The 19,457-nt window shown below is 37.4% G+C and overlaps 1 protein-coding gene across 2 annotated transcripts in view; it reads right to left on the bottom strand.

Annotated features, from left to right (window-relative positions):
* SOS2 (SOS Ras/Rho guanine nucleotide exchange factor 2) overlaps positions 1–19,457 on the bottom strand; it is a 97,823-nt gene that overhangs the window by 62,600 nt on the left and 15,766 nt on the right. For both annotated transcript variants that reach the window (XM_065871318.1, XM_065871319.1), the window contains exons 2-4: positions 8,686–8,811; positions 6,134–6,265; positions 5,036–5,200 (exon numbers count right to left, since the gene is read on the bottom strand). In XM_065871318.1, the coding sequence (XP_065727390.1) occupies positions 5,036–5,200; positions 6,134–6,265; positions 8,686–8,811 (423 nt within the window). The remainder of the gene's footprint in view (positions 1–5,035; positions 5,201–6,133; positions 6,266–8,685; positions 8,812–19,457) is intronic.

Below are 19,457 nucleotides of genomic sequence, written 5' to 3'. Positions count from 1 at the left end.
TATTACAACAAAAGAAAAAATACAGAAGTACTCAACTTCTATAACATCTGGGCTCACAGAAATAACCTTCTACAGAGCAGCTCTGTGCTCTCTTACTCTCTCTTGCCTTTCTTAAACATGAATTTTCGTCTTAAGCATGTATGTTCTATTTTTCCAGTCTGAATATTATTTTCCTTAATAGTTACAAGTATATTAGGGGTTGAGCTCTAAAATTCCTTCCTATGACCATCTAACTATTCTCAGCAATCTTTGATGTGCCAGAATACATCATATAGTCAAATGCTGCTTTTATTTTTAAGTGTAGAAAAAAGGTTGGTTGTCAAGTTCTCTATCAAATTATACGACCTTGTCTAGGAAATTACACAGAATCCTAGAAAGCATTTATTTGAATAGTTTATTAAACAGATGGTTTGTGAGCTCTTGAAATAGTGATCACAGGAAATCAGTTTAGATTTACTAAGATCACACCATGTCACACTAATCTCATTAATCCATTCACATGGCTAGTCCCACAAATAAAGTCATCTGTATCTTAGCTAAACCTAGGACAGTCTCTCATGACAAACTTGGAATCACAGTAGAAAAAGATGGGCAGGGGACTTCCCTGGTGATCCAGTGGTTAAGACTCTGCACTCCCAATGCAGGGGGCCGGGGTTCAATCCCTGGTCAGGGAACTAGATCCAGCATGCCGCAACTAAGAGCCCTCAGGCGGCAACAAAGACCGGGCGTGCTGCAAGTAAGACCTGGCTCAGCCAAATAGATAAATAAATGTTAAAGAAAAAGAAAGAAAAGAAAAGGATGGGCAAACTACAGCCCATAGGCCACAGTGAGCCTACTGCCTTTTATGTAAATAAAGTTTTACTAGAACACAGCCCACACTCATTGGTTTATGGCTTCCTTTCTGCTACAAAGGCAAAGATGAGTAGTTGTAAGAAAGACATATAGCCTACAAAGCCTAAAATATTCAGCCACCCATCTGGTCCTTTACAGGTAAAGTTTGCTGACCCCTGAATTAGACAAAGAGGTAAAACAGTAGCTGACGAAAAGGCCATAGTGAAAAAAAGTGGTCATTTATTAACCTGGAAGGATGCCTCTAACAACATATGTGAGAAGTCTCATCTCTTAAACTTTTCCAATATTTTTAACAAATAATTCCAACTAAAACAAACTAAGTTTCTCAGACTGGCATATATTACAAAAAGCTGGTATGATATCTACAATGATGAGTGACAAAATTCGATTTTTATAATATCTTGATATGCTAGAGCATAGTCTCAGTAACATTACGAAGTTTTATAGAGAAAAACTTGAGTTCAAATTTAGATGAAAAAAATATCAACAGCACAAGCTGTAAGAAATCAAAGATATAAGAGTATCTCATGTGGAAAGTCCCAGGGAGCTGAAACATCTGCAAATTCATTAAGCAAACAGAGTGATATGTGTGCCCAAAAAAGTTAATGCTAAAATTATAAAAGAACAGCATATAGAATAAAGGAGGTGAGCCTTTCATTGTACTCTGTGTTGGTCAGACCAAATCTAGACTGTTGTCTTTAGTTTTAGAAATCAGTGTAAGAGCAACGCAATAATGAGATCTGAAAATCATGTCACAAAAAGATTGGATTTCAAAGTCTCAAAAGGTAAAAATTTAGTACATGGAAAAAAGCTTTAAATAACAGAATGACTTATTTTGAAAAACAGTTTGGTCTTATCTAATGTAGTCCAGAAGAGAGATTAGAATTAGTGAATGAAAGTTAATAGGAAATTCAGATGCAAACTATTGTACATAGTATGGATAAACAACAAGGTCATACTGTATAGCACAGGGAACTATTGATATATTCAATATCCTGTGATAAACCTGTGTGGATTGGTCTCTTGTAATTCTGAGACTGTGTAATTGTTTAGAATTTAACTGCTTTCACCTTTAAAAAGAGTCATGGAAAAGGTAACTGACTCAGATACGGAATAAAGTCTCTCCTTCCCACAGTCCCTCAATAATCCTGTCCAAGGCCACTGTTTGAGGGCAGGGGGAGGGGAGGAATAGGGCAAATAAGGTAGGAATCCCTAAACGAGGGTGTGAGGAAAAGCTGAGGGGGCCTGCCTCAGCGTGCTAGCTCCTGAGAGGAGTAGGGAGGGTGTTTACTGGGGGCGGGGGCTCACAACCTGGCACAAGACGTTAGAGATCATTCGGAGTAAAGAGACTATCCATATGATAGGGCAGCTTGATTCACGGTGCTGGAGCCCTAGTGGATAAGAAGGGTATTTTCAGGGGAAGGTGGACCAGCAGCAGCAGTGGTGCAACATGGGATTGTCAGAACTTGAGTGGAGTATGGAGAATGTATACAGAGAAGAAGGGTTTCTATGCCAAAATACGGTGCCTACACCAGCGGGGGGAGAGAGGCCTGCTGGGAGACTGGTCACATACAGAAGGATTGATCAAATAAATAAATATATTAAGAAAAACAGGAGCCAGGTTATCTCACTATCAGATAAGGGAGTTACAAGTGTAAAAAGGGGAGGCTAAAATGAATCCAGTGGTGTTGAATGTGGATTGAAGAGATCTGTGAACTTATATAAAGATAGATGAGAAATAAATATAGATGTGTATGTATATATGTATATACACACAAAAACACACACACACACACTCCCTAATTCTGCCCTCTAAGAGACCAGAGCAGTGACACTCCAATATCAATGAGCTCATCTAGCACCAAGATCTTGGTTTCTAAATACCATTCTCACTAAAAGGAACCAGGATTTTTTAGAAACCAACTAATTCCAGGCTTGAGCAGCAGGTAAAGAACAAGTTGAACCTGGAGCATCTTGTGTCAAAAGAACGTGTTCAAAGAATGATAGGGACAGAGAAGCCAAACTGAAGGAGTTCCCGTTGGCCAAATCTGAGACAATCTGAATATTAAATAATGAAGTGACAGGTTATGTTCCACTGAATAAGAATCAATGAGTCCATATTAAAATAAACAAAATAAATAAATTTATTTTTGTGATGAGGAACAAGATATTTACATAGCCTTAAAATATTCCACAAAATATTTATTAATTACAAAAGGGAAAGGAGTCCTTTAAAGTAGAGAAGCCTAGAGGATGAACCCTTAATCAAGTGATCAAAGTGACTATCACTAGTAATGGGATACAGTGAAATTGTATGTCATGTAAGAAAATGCAATGAGAAGAACTCCTATGATATTCCTGCCACAGATCCATAACCTAAATCTTATCAAGAGAAAACATCAGAAAAATTAAAGGAAGGGGCATTTTAAACATTAACAGGTATAATCCTTAAAAACGTCACTGTCATAAAAGTTAAGGAAGAATGAAGAACTGTTCCAGAATGAACAAGGAGGAAAAAGATGCATGACTACTAGACACAGCACATGATTCTGAACTGGATCATTTTGCTCTAAAGGACATCACCGGGACAAGTGGCAAAACTTGAACGGGGTCTAAGGATTACATAATATAATGTATCCACATTCATTTCCTGGATTTTGATTGCCATACCGTGGTTATGCAGGAAAATGTTTTTGTTTGTAGGACAAACTAAACTATGTTGGCAACCTACTCTCAAGGGGTTTAGGGTACAGGGGAGTATTTTTATTGAACATACAACTTTTCTAAAAGTTTGAGCTAGAAACAAAGTTAACAAAACCATGTAATCACTTTTTTCATTTTTTCAGAAGTCAAAATAGAAATAACAAGGAATTTCTACTACGAAATTTAAGTGAAAAATCATTTTTGGGACTACGGCATAGTACAATCACTCTCAATCATAACTGCACATCAGAATCACCTGTGATAGTTTCAAAAATTTTGAAAATTCTGAGGCTTAGAAGCCCATCCCAGGCCAAGTAAATCAGCTCTGGGGGTGAGTATCAGTATTCTCTACAAGCTTTCTGGTAATTCTGATGTGCAAAGTGGAGAACCACTGGCATGTGCCAGGTCCTGGGGTAATTCACCCTTAGAGGTCTAGTTCAGGTATCTTCTCTATGAAATGTTCCTGGTCCCCCCTATGCCACAGTTACTCACTTTCTCCACCACCTTTGATTTATTTGTATAATAGTTTTAATTACATTGTGCTGCCATTATTTGGTTATAATACTTTTATTTCCCACTAAAATAAACTCCTTCTAACACAGGGATTGCTGATTTGTTCACTGTTGTATTTTCAATGCTCAGGACAGTGACACACATAAGAGGTACTCAAAAATGTTGATTTAAAAAGTAAGAAAAAAAGGAGGGAAAGTGGGAAGGGAAGAAAAGGAGGAGAGAGGAAAATAAAGAAATGACTCAATTTCTTTCCTCAGTAGCTTACAGCCAGGAAGAAAGAAGATAAGTAACAAAAAATTATCAAAAGGAAGTAACTCTGGCATGGCAAAGTCTTCTCTCTACCTGTGCCCCAATGACCCATGCTGTGAAATCAAAGCATGTTTTTCAAAATTACTTCTTAAACGTATCTGAATATTCTGTATTTATTCTCCTTCTTAAAATACAAAACTCAAACTACTTTTCTTAAACTGGTTTGAGGCTTTGGATGTTTTTTCCTGTAGGTAAAAAATTCGTGCTGGAAAAAAAGAGATTCTCATCCTGTCACATGCTAAAAAACCTGAAAATATCATTGTTAGTCTGTAAAGCCACCATTTTTCTGTCTTCCAACACCAGTAACTATAAAAATCACTAATATAATCATGTATTAAAAAACAAAGGTATAGGGCTTCCCTGGTGGCGCAGTGGTTGAGAGTCTGCCTGCCGATGCGGGGGACATGGGTTCGTGCCCCGGTCCAGGAAGATCCCACATGCCGCAGAGCGGCTAGGCCCGTGAGCCATGGCCGCTGAGCCTGCGCGTCCAGAGCCTGTGCTCCGCAACGGGAGAGGCCACAGCAGTGAGAGGCCCGCATACCGTAAAAAAAAAATATATATATATATATATATATATATATATATATATAAAACAGAGGTATAAGTGACATATAGTCTCTGTCATTCAGGTTAAGTTTAAATACCTTTTAACACTTACCTTATCTGCACACATTGACACTTTAATGTCCTGTTGGGATATTTCATAATGTCGGATATTAAAAACATAATTACCAGCCAATTTCAAAATATCAGCTGAGATATACTCTAGTACAGCCACAATATATAGGGACACATGGTAGTCCACTTTGTACCCTAAAACTTCCTGTGGAAAAAATAAACAATTTAATTCCAAAAAATGGCAGCACTGTCAAGTAGCAGTTAAGCACTTAAAAATTTTATTTAACATTCTTGCTTATAAAGAACTTTCTATAAACCAAATATCTAAACTCAAAGGTACCACAGGATATATAATGAGCTGTTGGCTCAGTATCAGGGTTTCTTTTTCTCTCTCTCTTTTTTTAAGAGACATGTAATCTAACAAATCTGCCTTTAGTATCAAACAAGGAGAGATGATTGATTATAAGACAGAAATCTTGGACTGGACTTCCCTGAAAACCTCTTGATACATTATCTGAAACCCATCTGACAAGTATCTGCTATCTTCAAGGATCCTGCTTTAATTAATATCCCCAAATTACAATGGTTTCTACTAAGGGGAGGATGTGTGTATATGTGTGTGTTGGGTGGGGGGAGGGGGAGTCTTGAAATTGCTACCAAATAGTATTCAAATCCATGTATACCAATTATTTTCTATAGACTAAGTAATATTCCCTAGACAACTTTTCTAATGTATAGAAAAACATTTGTGATAAATACAGATTTAAAAACAGTTCTGAACTCACAGGAGCTTTTGCATTATATATTTTATTAATCAACAAAAAGTTGGAAGTCAATCAGGGGTAGCAATCATTAGAATATGCCACAAAGATGCATTATTTCTTATCATTAACCTTTAATAGTATTTGAAAAGCAATATGATTTCATCAAAGCATACTTCTTTTTGTTTTTTACACATATTAAGAAACATATATATGCATGTATGTGTATAAATAAGTGTACACACACTCAAGTGCACATACACAATAAGACCATGCTATATAAATACACAAATACTATATAAAGTATTATTTGTTAAAAGTAACCTCCCCAATGCTTTTTTGTGTCTGTTTTTTGTTTGTTTGCTTGTTTGTTCTACCTTCAATGAAGGATGGATTTTGTCCACAGGCAGTAAGAGAGGATTTCTTCGTTTTCGTTTCTCTATGGCAGACTGTGCATCAGCAATAGCCCATTTATCAATTGGATGAGGAAAGGTCTTTTGAACTCGTTCCTGTTCAGATCACAGCAGAACTACTGTTAACAGAAGTGCTCATAAACAGAAAATTCATACAAAATTAAACTTTATCATCATCCATAACACCAGCAGTTAATAGTAACATAGCATATTCTGATTCCTGCAATAAATGAAATTTTTTTGTTTAAAAAAAAAAGATCAACATGCTATCAAGATTCTTCCACATAATTCCCATGGGTGAGGAAAAAGGTGAAGTTTAAACAGAAAGCTTTAAGTGTAAGCATAATTAAGATAAAATGGAAAAAGGAAAAAGTAATAATACTAGGGGAGATTAAAGCAAACATAAAATACTCTATCAGTGATTTTAAGGTCAAGGTTTCTAGGTTTAAAACTGTTTACCTAGCAGAAGTTAACTCATTATTAATAATTACTATGCAGTCTCTCTCCTGCTAATCTCAGAGCTTTATAGAGAAGAATTTTAAAAGAAGAAATATCATGTACCTCTTAAAGGATCAAATGTGTGGCAGAGCTCACAATGGTTTAAAGAAATATATCTCTTGGCAAAAACAATCCAAGCCTTTTACGTTACTATTTTGTTCATCTAATCTTAAATGTAACCAGTAATTGGCATGAATAATGAGAAGTAATGATAACTGAATGAAACTCCAATTTAGCAGGATTTCCTATTTTTAAAATTATATTCTCAGCTTCTAACATATTTAGCTTCTGAAAAGTATACTTTTAATATATTTACTTATGTCCAATTCTTACAGCAGAGAACAGCGAAACAAATGCTTTAATTCCGAGAGTCCCTGAAAATCTTAATAGATCTATTACTCCAAATTAAGATTATCCCTACACTGGAAGTTGTTGCCTTGTTAAAGAAACAATCTTCAAAAGAAAGGTGATATAAAGAGTATAATGCCAAAGTAACTTTTAAAAGCTATACTGATGGATATTTCTAAAAATCTAGAAATACTCCCATGTAACTGAGCCAAAACAAATATTTCAGCACTGAATTACACACGATCTTTTAGAGGTATATATATATATTTTTAATCAATGAGTAAAATGTTTATTCTATACTAGTCCTTTATTGAGGTAATATTTATATGCAGTAAAATGTACAGATCTTAAGTGTACCATTGAATGAGTTTTGAAAAATGCTTACATCTGTGTAACCATCACCCTAATCAAGATTACAGAAAATTTCTATCATCTTAATCTCACCCTTCATAGGCAGCCACCATCCTGATTTCTATCACCATTACTTTTAGCTATTTCTGATTTTTATGTAACTGGAATCATATAATACATACTCTCTGGGGTATGTCTCATTTTGCTCTACATGATATCTGTGGACTGTAGCTATGTTACTGCATATATCAATAGCGCATTCTTTCATTTTACAATACTACTAAGTAGTATTCCATTTTATGAATCTATCACAATTTGTTTTCCCATTCTCTTATAGATGGAAACTTTAGTTGTTTCTAATTTTTGCCTATTATGAATAAAACTGCTTGGATATTCATGTATAAGTCTCTTTGTGAAGATATATTTCCATTTCTCTAGGGTTAAATACCCAGGGGTAAAATTGCTGGGTCATAGGCTAGATATATATTTAACTATAACAAACTGCAAAACAATTTTCCAAAATACTTTTGCCGTTTTATACTCCCACTAGGAATGAGTTCTAGTTGCTCTACATCTCATCAATATTCCATGTTATCAGTCTTTAATTTTATCCCTTTTAGTGGGTGTGAAATAGTATCTCATCATAGTTTTAATCTCTATTTCCCTGATGAATTATGAGCTTGAGTACCTTTTCATATGCTTATTGGCCATAAGTATATCTTCTTTTATGAAGTATCTGTTCAAGATTTTTGCTCACTTGGGTGAGCAGGGTATCTTTTTATTACTGACTTGTAGGAGTTTTTGTTTGTTTGTTTGTTTTAACATATTCTGGATACAAGCCTTACAAATACAAGCCTTACCTTACAATTCCTTTGTAAGGAATACATATTGAAACATTTCCTCCTAGTCTGTGACTTATACCTTTTGTATTTCACATCAATTTTATTCTTTGATATTTACAGTGTTTTGAATGCTCTGCAAAAAAACATTTGTTTAACACCAGCTTATAAAGATATTCTCGCGCATTTTCTTCTAGAAACTTTACAGTTTCAGCATTTATGTTTAAGACTATGATATATCTTGAACTAATTTTTGTGTGAGATAGGTTTCAAGGGTTTTTCCCACCATAAATTTATCCAGTTGTTTTAGCACTTTTTTTGCTGAAAAACTTCCCTTTCAGAATGAACTGACCATATATCCCCCATTATGATTTCAATGGTTTTACCTTCCATAATAATTTAGAATGATATAGATTTAGATATAAAAATTAATTTGTACATTGGTTCAATGACTTTTTGAAATAACAAAATAATTTTTACCTCCACATCTTGAACAGTCCTTGGTTGGGCCATGCATAATTTATTAAGCAGCTGAAAAATCAGTTCTTCAATATAATAGAGAGACTCTTCATTAGCTGAGAGATTGGGATGTACTTGCTCCTGAACCTTTAAAGAAAAAAGTTCTCAATTTAAGTACAGGCAAAATGATATTTATTAAACAAAAGTCAGAGAATCTTATATATAATTTATAGTATTTTACCAGAATGGTTACTCAAATACAGATATAAAACAAAAAATGAAGAAAAACTGTATTTGTTGGTCTCTGTAAACTTTTCTTGACTCAGAGTAGTGGTTCCTTAATCTTTTCTAGACTCTGAAAATCAGCTGAAAGCCACTGGCCCCTCATCCTTACCACCAAAAAAGCATATGCACATAAAATATTCTACACAATTTCAAAGGAAGCATGGATACCCTGAAGTTAATTACTAAACCTACTATGTACCAAGATCCCAATCAGGGAAGATATCAATCACTCTCACAAAAGTCGTGAGGCTGCTAAATTTCTGTGGTAAGAGGAGAGGCAGCCATCTGTGATAACTTACGTGATAACCTGTACATGGTTTGGGTTTTGCCCTTCCTGTGACAATTATAATCCTAATGGCTTCTCTCCCCTTTGAGTAGAGCTACTGCAGTGCCTCAGTGGCTTGCCTACATGCGTCAGTGGATTACATGTGACAGTGAAGCCCAGATGCTGGGGGTGGGGTGGAGGAAGCTGTCGGCTGCGTGTAGGCCAGTGGTGGAGCTGCAGGCACAATCTGCCCTGTCCCTGCTTCCCCACAGAGGTCGGGCAGAGGTGCCCTGCTCCAAGCTGCATTTTCCCTTCCCCAGAAACAATGCCATTCTTGCTCCCATTCCTATACATCCCCCTCTGGCTCAGGTGAAAGCCATGCCACTCTGTTTACAGAAAAAAAGTTCAGATGCTTTTGGCCACTGGTCTTGAATCTGCCCTCTCTTTCCAGTGATGAGATCCCACTCCAGAGGCATTTTCTGAGAAAGGTGGTTGGGGCTGGTAGCTATCACTGAAAAGTGACGCCAGTGCTATACCGCCTAAGCGAGTCAGACGCTGCTCTGCAGGCTGGGCATGGTATCAACCAACCCCACTCTCCCAGGTAGGCAAGGCGCAGGACCCTCTTCACTTGGCCTGCCGACTCCATTACAAAACTGTTTTCCTACAGTTCAAAAGCAAGCCACCCCCACCCCTTGTCCTGGTCCAAAGGGCAGAGCATTTTAGTGAGGTCTACTTTGTACATCTCTAGCAACAGTTAAGTCCCTGACATTGGGGCCAAATTCTTATTGTGAGACATACATATCCATCCGGCCTTCCCCAAATGTTCCTCCCAAATCTACTTTTGCTTCAGATCTGGGCCGGGTACCAAATAGAAGACTTTTTGATCATCAGCTACTGCTTGAAGCCTGTTTTCTACAAGGACTCCAAAGGCTGAAGTCTCCCAGGGCACAACATGAGGACAAATTTCTCATCAGATAAATGTGGCCTCAAGGAGCTTTCCTTTGTTAGTGTCTTCCTCAGACCATGTTTTCCCATTATATTCCTCTGACCCCCTTTTCAGTCAACAGGTGAAGTTCTCCCAGCCCACAGAGGCAGTAACATCATCTTTTCCATCTCCTCCTCTCCTCTGGCTATCTTGGGAAGCAAAATATTATTTTTTAGCCCAGGCTTCACAGCCACTCTTCGTGGGCAGCCCCCATCTGGACTCCAGACCCTGGCCTAGGTGAAGTCAGAGGCTTTCTGACAGATTTCTGAATGGATATTACAGGGATGGAAGGGCTCCCCAACCTGCTGTAGGGAATAGCCTGAGAAGACATGTGTTTGGAATCTTAATATTTTGGCACATGGCTATGTCCATTTTAAGATCTCTGGTGGGTCTGAGATATTTAGGTGTGGGTTAAAGGGACAAGGAGTCTTTTTCTTAGCTAAAGCTTTCAAATACTGTTTTGAACAGTGACAGCTACTCTTTATTGCCAGCCCTTCTGGGCATCTGACCGCCACACCATCTTCTCTAATGTTAACAGGATCTCTGGTCTTAGAAGCCTGCCTTCAGTTCCAAGCTATCCCAAGTAACTGACTGGCCTTGGTATTGGCTGCAACCTTCTGTTAGAACCACTCAGGTTCCACCCTCACCTGGCCAGCCTGGTTACTTGGGCCAGTAGGTGCAAGTGACCCTTCCAAGGAACAGGTGTTGATGACTTCAGCATTCAGGGACCCTTTGTGCTCCCCCTTACCTAGAACCCTTAGACTACTCCTTCTATTCTCTTCTCCCTGGAAGCCTCTTTCCAAGAGCCCTATTTTTTAGAGCTGAACTGCTCAGATTATAGCTGCTATCATACTTAGTCAAGGAAGAGAGAAAGAAGGCCCTCAGGCACGAACTTTCAACTTCTCTCAAGCCAAACCAGTTTAAAATGAAAACTCTAGCAGAAGGAACTGGATTTCCATTTTCTCATGTCTACCTGTCTTCCCCTATACTCTAAAGTTACCTGTTTCTAGCAAAACAGAAGGGAAGGAGATGCATGCCTAGCAATACTTCCCCCCTCCTCCCCCATGCCCTTCTTTGAAGGCCTCAGCTCGGCTGTTCAGGCCACATCTCTCCTCCCCAAGCTCTTCTCGCTCAGCTTGGTGTCCAGCATCCTGAATATTCCTCAGCAGATTCATCTTGTGGGCTCAGATTCTGGGCTCTCAGTTGAAGGCAAGGAGCCAGATCCTCCGGCTCCCTGCAGGCACCGCAGGGACACTTAGGGAGAGGAGGCTGGCTGGGGGCCTAGGAATGTATGTGCCTGTCTGTCTCCCTGGCAGGCTGGTGAAGGGTGCAAGCCTCAGCGCACTGAACCACAGGAAAGGCTCACAACTAGTAGCACTATCTTCCAGGTAGGACTATCCTGGAAATAAGTGCGTGTGAGACGGAGAAATTGCTCAGAGTAGGTTTTTTCCACAGCTGTTGTAGGACTGCACATTTTAGACCAATCTTGTCCAGTATTTTTCCTGTCTTAACTTTTGTATTTTTTTTGTTAAGCCAACAAGTCAAGAATTTGGCCCTACGGGGATCCATGTGGTAGGCAATAGCTGCTCTTTGGCCAAGGCCTTCATAAAGGATTCGTTCATCCCATTGTCTGTTCCCTAGCCTTCCCTAGGTGAAGACCATGGGGAAGGAAGAATTTTGAGGTCAGTACAAACCAAGTAGGTCTGTAAATTAAAGCTGTTAGTTTTCCTCTGGGAGGGCATTTTGCATCAGGCCTGGGCTATGTGAAGAATCAAACCTGGCTGTGAGTTAGGACAGGCACCATTTGGGCTTCCCTGGTGGTGCAGTGGTTAGGAATCCGCCTGCCAATGCAGGGGACACGGGTTCGAGCCCTGGTCAGGGAAGACCCCACATGCTGTGGAGCAACTAAGCCTGTGCACCACAACTAATGAGCCTGCACTCTAGAGCCTACAAGCCACAGAGCCCACGTGCCACAACTACTGAAACCCACGTGCCTAGAGCCCGTGTTCCACAACGAGAAGCCCCTGCAATGAGAAGTCCGCGCACTTGCAACGAAGAGTAGCCCCTACTTACCGCAACTAGAGAAAGCTGCGCACAGCAATGAAGAACCAAAGCAGCCAAAAATAAATTAAAAACAATAAAAAGAATAGGCACCATTAAATTTGGGGCCCAGAACACTGGGAGAAAGGATTGTGTAGTATGTCATAAAGGTCTTCAGTGCGTCTGGGCCCACCTCATTACTCTGGGCCAGCCTGACTGCCGATGTCCACATTAGCACACACCTGAACCCCTCTGCTGAACTCTAGCCCTGCTCCCCTATGTAGGTCAGATGTTTGGCCTCTGGGTTTGGGAAGAGAAAACTGCCATGCCAAGAACCCAGGCCCTGGAGTTGGGTATTGGCTCTTTTAGCCAGCTTTTGTGGGAACTGTCTTTGATTGAACCACTAAAGAATCTAAGAGGGTATGTATGAGGTTCCAGCTACCCGAGACAGACCAGATATCCCTCAAAAACAGCTTGGATTCCTAGCTACAGACTCTACGAAAGTGAATCAAACCTTTTTCCTCACATTTTTCTTTCCAAATTTATTTGCTTTTAAGAACTATAAACTTCTGGCTCTTGTTTTTCTTGTTCTCGGGGCCCCTGGGTAGACAGACACAGCTTGATGATTTCAGAGCAGATATAGGCCAAGAAATCAAGGCATTGAGTGCTGAGTCCAGACAAATGATACTTATATACACATCCAAAGTTGAAGAGAAAATGTGTTTCTTTAGGTTTCAAACACTGTAATAGATATAAAGCAAAAATAAAAACCTGCTGCAAAGTTAATAAATAAATAAAACAAACCTACTAGAAGTCTATGAACACTAGGTCATGAACCCTAGCAACAGAGGTATCCCTGAATAATCATACTGCTTTACACGTTACAGAGGTGCTCTATGAAGTAGGTGCTAGTCAGATTTCTTTTACAATGGTATATGCTGCTTTCCGTTAACACACAGCTGTGCTGAGCCTCTTTTGTTGTTAAATTTCTTTTTTTTTTTTTTTTGGCCCCACCACATAGCATGCGGAATCCTAGCACCCCACCAGGGATCAAACGTGCACCCCCTGCAGTGGAAGCACGGAGTCTTAACCACTGGGCTGCCAGGGAAGTCCCTGTTGTTAAATTTCTTAAAATTAGAATCTACTAATCTGTCCTAAAAAATAATCCAGTCAAACTGAATATGAGGAAAAAGAAAAATAGTGCCTAGCGTTATAGTAGGTGTCATGTAAATATCTGCTGAAAGAATGATTAAGAGAAAAGTATTGCTCTAATGCATGGTATTAGGAGGATATCAATGCCACTGACATAATAAGAAAAAAATTTTAAAAGTCTCATAGTTATTTTGGAAAACTGATGTGGTAGTTAAAAATCTTCCCACAAAGAAAACAGCATTAAGTTGACCACTTCATCTAAATTCTCAAAATTTAGCATAAAATTGTTCATTATAGCCTCTTGCATTTTTAAGTTCATAGAAACTTCAGTGAATTCTTTTCTTTCATTAATATCAGTTATTTGTGTGTCCATTCTTTTCTTGATCAGTCTCTCTGGGGTTTATCAACTTTATTAATCTTTTCAAGAACCAACTTTTGGCTTTGTTGATGCTCTCCATTTTATGTTTGTTTTATATTTCATTTATATGTTTCATCTTCATTTTTTCTTCTGCTATCTATTCTTTTTTTCTGACTTCTTGGGATGGATACTTATTTTCAACCTTTCTTCTTTTGCAATATGTATATTTTGTCTAAGAACTACTTTTGTAAAAAACCCACAGATTTTTATATGGAATATTTTTGCAGTCATCCATTTCAAAATAACTTCTAATTTCCATTATGGTATCTTCTTTAACTTTTAGAATTTAAGTATACTTAAATACTTTAAGTATACGTCTTAATTTCTAAATACAGGGCTTTTTTTTTCACGTTATCTTTTTTATCAATTTCTAGAATAATCACATTGTGGTCAGAAAACATACCTTCTATGATTTCAATTTTTTTTGAAATATGTTAAGACTTGCTTTTATAGCTCATTGCATGGCCTTAGATGGCTTCACTGACAAACTCATCAAACATTCAAGGAAGAAATGCAACAATCTTAAGCAAAATTTCTTGAAAAAAAGTAAAAGAATAAGTAGACTTCTCAAGTTATTTTGAGGCTAGCCTTGATATAAAAACTCAAAAAGATGAAAAGTACAGCTCGTTTTCACTCATGAACATAGAAACAAAAGCCTAAATAAACTATTAGCTAACTTAATTCTGTAATATATTAAAAAAATTATACAACATGACCAAGCTGGATTTATCCTAGGAATGTTAAGTTGGCTTAATGTTGGAAAATCAAGCAAAGTAATTCACCATGTTAACAGATTAAATAAGAGAGAAAAATAACATGATCTTAAACAGATGTAGAAAAAGCACATAAAAGTTTGAATATTCATTCATAATCAAATCTCTTAATGAACTTCCTGAAATTGGTAAAAGATATCTACAAAAATCTACAAGAAACACCATAGTTAATGGTAAAACACTGAAAGCTTTCCTTCTGAGATTAGGAAAAAGGCAAAGATACTAGCTATTATGATTTCTATTCCACATTGTACTGGAGGTCCTGGTTAGTGAAGTACAGCAAGAAAAATGAAAGTATAAGAATCAGAAAAGAAGAAACAAATCTGCAGATGATTTGACTGCCCACTGTGATAGTTAATTTGATGTGTCAACTTCTGGGCCACTGGGTACCCAGATATTTGGTTAAATATTATTTCTGAGGGTGTCTCTGAGGGTGTTTGTGGATGAGATTAACATTTGAACTGGTAGACTGAGTAAAGCAGATTGCGCTACCCAGAGTGGGTGGACCTCATGCAATCCACTGAAGGCCTGAATAGAAGAAAAGGCTGGGTAAGAAAGAATTCTCTCTCTCTGCCTGACAGGTTTTTGGTCTTCTTTTGCTTTTGGACTAGAACTTGGACTAGAATTACACCATCAGTTCTCCTGGGTCTCCAGCTTACTGACTGCAGATCTGCACTTCTCTGCCTCTATAAGAGTGTGTGTGTGTGTGTGTGTGTGTGTGTTTCTGTTTCTCTAAAGATCCCAGACTAATACACCCATGAAGGAAAATAAAAATATGGTACACATAAATTATTTCAAATCATAAAAATAAAATGTTATTTCTGTGTAACAAAGTTAGAAAATAAAATTTTAAAATAATATCACTTACAATAGAATAAACATTATAACATGTATCTTGGAATAAATCTTAGATAAGAAGTACAAGACTCCTAGGGAGAAAAACCAGACTATGAGAAAAATTAAAGATCTAAATAAATGAAATAAAATACCATGTTCATGAATTATCAGACTTAATATTGTAAATATATCAATTCTCCTCCAACTGATCCATGGAATTAATAAAATCACAGTCAAAACCAAACAGTATGTTTGGTTAAAATTGAAAAGATAACTTCAAAACTTATATAGAAATACAAAATGCTAAGAAATCAGTCATATACTCTTAAAGAAATATAAGTGCTTGCTCCAATTATTATTGGAATTTATTACAAAGCTACAGTATTTAATAATGTGATACTGATAAAATGATAGACAAACAGATGAAAAGAACAGAGAGTACAGAAACAAGCCCACAGGTATACAGACCCTTGATGTACAACAAAGGTGGCATTATGGGCAGGGGGAGGATTGTTGAGGGACACTGGGGCAAGTCGATGAATAGTGAACAACTGGATATCCATATGGAAAAGAATGAAATCAACTCCTATTCACACTCGATACAAAAATCAATTTTAGTTGATTTTAGACCTATTAAATAAATAGACCTAATAAAGTTCTGATAATATAAAACAAGATAATTATCTTCATGACCTCAGGACAGAAAAGGATTTACTAAACAGAACACAAAAATTACTACCCAGAGTGTGATAATACCAAATGTTGTTGATTATGTAGAAAAATGGGAACCCTCACACACTGCCAATGGCGTGCAAAATGGCTCTATCACTTTGGAAAACTTTGCCATCAACTACTAAAGTTCAAGATAGGCATACCCTATGATTCAGTAATTGTACTACTCAATATTTTATATCCTTTAAAACTCTACAGTCCAGTACAGTAGACACTAGCCTCATGTGGCTACTGAGCACATGAAATGTAGTTCTACTGAACTGGAGATGGGCTATAAGAGTAAAATGTACACCAGACATCAAAGATCTAGCACACAAAAAAAATGTCAAATATCTCAATAATTTTTATGTTGACTATATGCTGAAATGATTAGATTTATTGGGTTAAATACGTTATTTAAAACAATTTCATCTGTGTCTTCTTATATATTTAATGTGGTTATGAGAAAAGTTTAAATTACATATGTGGTTAATATTATATTCCAATTGGACAGCACTGCTCTACAGCAATAAGCACAAACGTTTACCAGAAGACATGTACAAGAAGGCTCATAAAAAACATTATTGGTGGACTTCACTCGTGGTGCAGTGGTTAAGAAAGAATCCACCTGCCTGGCTTCCCTGGTGGCGCAGTGGTTGAGAGTCTGCCTGCCAATGCCGCAATGAGAAGCCCGCACATCACAACAAAGAGTAGCCCCCGCTCGCCCCAACTAGAGAAAGCCTACAAATTGGAAGGAATTGAGAAGGAATAAAATTGGAAAAGAAGAAATAAAATCATCACTATTTGCTGATGACATGATACTATATATAGAAAATCCTAAAGATGCCACCAGAAAACTACTAGAAGTATTAAGTGAATTTGGTTAAGGTTGCAGGATACAAAACTAATGCACAGAAATCTCTGGCATTCCTATACACCAACAACGAAAAATCAGAAAGAGAGATTAAGGAAACACTCCCATTTACCACTGCAACAAAAAGAATAAAATACCTAGGAATAAACCTGCCTAAGGAGGCAAAAGACTTGTACTCAGAAAACTATAAAACACTGATGAAAGGAATCAAAGATGACACAAACAGATGGAGAAATATATCATGTTCTTAGATTGGAAGAATCAATATTGTGAAAATGACTATACTACCCAAAGCAATCTACAGATTCAGTGCAATCCCTATTAAACTACCAATGGCATTCTTCACAGAATTAGAACAAAGAAATCTTACAATTCGTATGGAGACACAAAAGACCCCAACTAGCCAAAGCAATCTTGAGAAAGAAAAACAGAGTTGGAGGAATCAGGCACCCCAACTTCAAACTATACCACAAAGCTACAGTAATCAAGACAGTATGGTACTGGCACAAAAACAAAAATATAGATCAATGGTACAGGACAGAATGCCCAGAGATAAACCCACGCACATATGGGCACCTAATTTACGACAAAGGAGGCAAGAACATACAATGGAGAAAAGACAGCCTCTTCAATAGGTGGTGCTGGGAAAACTGGAGAGCTACATGTAAAAGAATGAAATTAGAACACTACCTAATACCATACACAAAAATAAACTCAAAATGGATTAAAGACTTAAATGTAAGACCAAACACTATAAAACTTTTAGAGGAAAACATAGGGAAAACATTCTTTGACATAAATCACAGCAAGATCTTTTTTGATCCACTTCCTAGAGTAACAGAAATAAAAACAAATGGGACTTAATTAAACTTAAAAGCTTTTGCACAGCAAAGAAAACCATAAACAAGACAAAAAGACAACCATCAGAATGGGAGAAAATATTTGCAAATGAAACAGACAAAGGAGTAATCTCCAAAATATACAAACAGCTCATGGAGCTCAATATCAAAAAAACCGAACAATCCAGTTAAAAAATGGGCAGAAGACCTAAACAGACATTTCACCAAGGAAGACACACATATGGCCAAGAGGCACATGAAAAGATGCTCAACATCACTAATTATTAGAGAAATGCAAATCAAAACTGCAATGAGGTATCACCTCATACTGGTCAGAATGGCCATTATCAAAAAAGCTAGAAACAATAAATGCTGGAAAGGGTGTGTTGAAAAGGGAACTCTCCTACACTGTTGGTGGGAATGTAAATTGATACAACCACTATGGAAAACAGTATGGAGGTTCCTTAAAAAACTAAAAATAGAACTACCATATGACCCAGCAATCCCACTACTGGGCATATACCCTGAGAAAACCATAATTCAAAAAGAGACATGCACCACAACGTTCACTGCAGCACTATTTACAATAGCCAGGACGTGGAAGCAACCTAAGTGTCCATCTACAGATGAATCAATAAAGAAGATGTGGCACATATATAAAATGTAATATTACTCAGCCATAAAAAGAAATGAAACTGAGGTATTTGTAGTGAGGTGGATGGACCTAGAGTCTGTCATACAGAGTGAAGTAAGTCAGAAAGAGAAAAACAAATACCGTATGCTGACATGTATATATGTAATCTTAAAAAAAGAAAATGGTACTGATGAACCTAGTTGCAGGGCAGGAATAAAGAGGCAGACATAGAGAACGGACTTGATGACATGGGGAGGGAGCACGAAGCTGGGGCGAAGTGAGAGTAGCATCGACATATATACACTACTGAATGTACAATAGTTGGCTGGTGGGAAGCAGCAGCATAGCACAGGGAGATCGGTTTGGTGCTTTGCGATGACCTAGAAGGGTGGGATAGGGAGGACGGGAGGGAGGCTCAAGAGGGAGGGGACATGGGGACATGTGTATGCATATGCATATTGCTTTGTTGTGCAACAGAAACTAACACGGTATTGTGAAGCAATTATATTCCAATAAAGATCTATTTTTTTAAAAAAAGAACTACAGTGGTGACAGTCCTGAAAAAAAAAAACAAAGGAACCAATACAGAAGAAAAGCCAAAGGAATGCCCAGGATGAAGTAAGGGAAAATTATAAGATGAGAGCTGTACAACAGGCATAAAGGTCATCAGTATGATTAGAGCAGATCAGAAGGCTCTAAGAGAATCTATCTCAAGAAGATGAAATTATCAGAGTACCTGATGGATCTAAAACTCTTGAGAGGATATTTAAACAACTGGTAGAGAGTTTGAGCTTAAATTAATAAATACACAGAAAATACACAAACAAGAAAATAAGACAATTATTAACTTCAGTAAAAGGTTAGGTAGTAAGGAAAAAGTGGTTTAACTATAAATAACATATAGTATAGTATATGGTCATTATTTATGGTCATAATACTATAAACTCTGAATACTGATCCAACCAAAATTAAGATATAAC

The sequence above is a fragment of the Phocoena phocoena genome, chromosome 2, assembly GCF_963924675.1.
Source record: "Phocoena phocoena chromosome 2, mPhoPho1.1, whole genome shotgun sequence".
NCBI lineage: Eukaryota > Metazoa > Chordata > Mammalia > Artiodactyla > Phocoenidae > Phocoena > Phocoena phocoena.
Note: the sequence above shows the minus strand (reverse complement) of the source record. Positions and strands in the feature narration are given on the sequence as shown.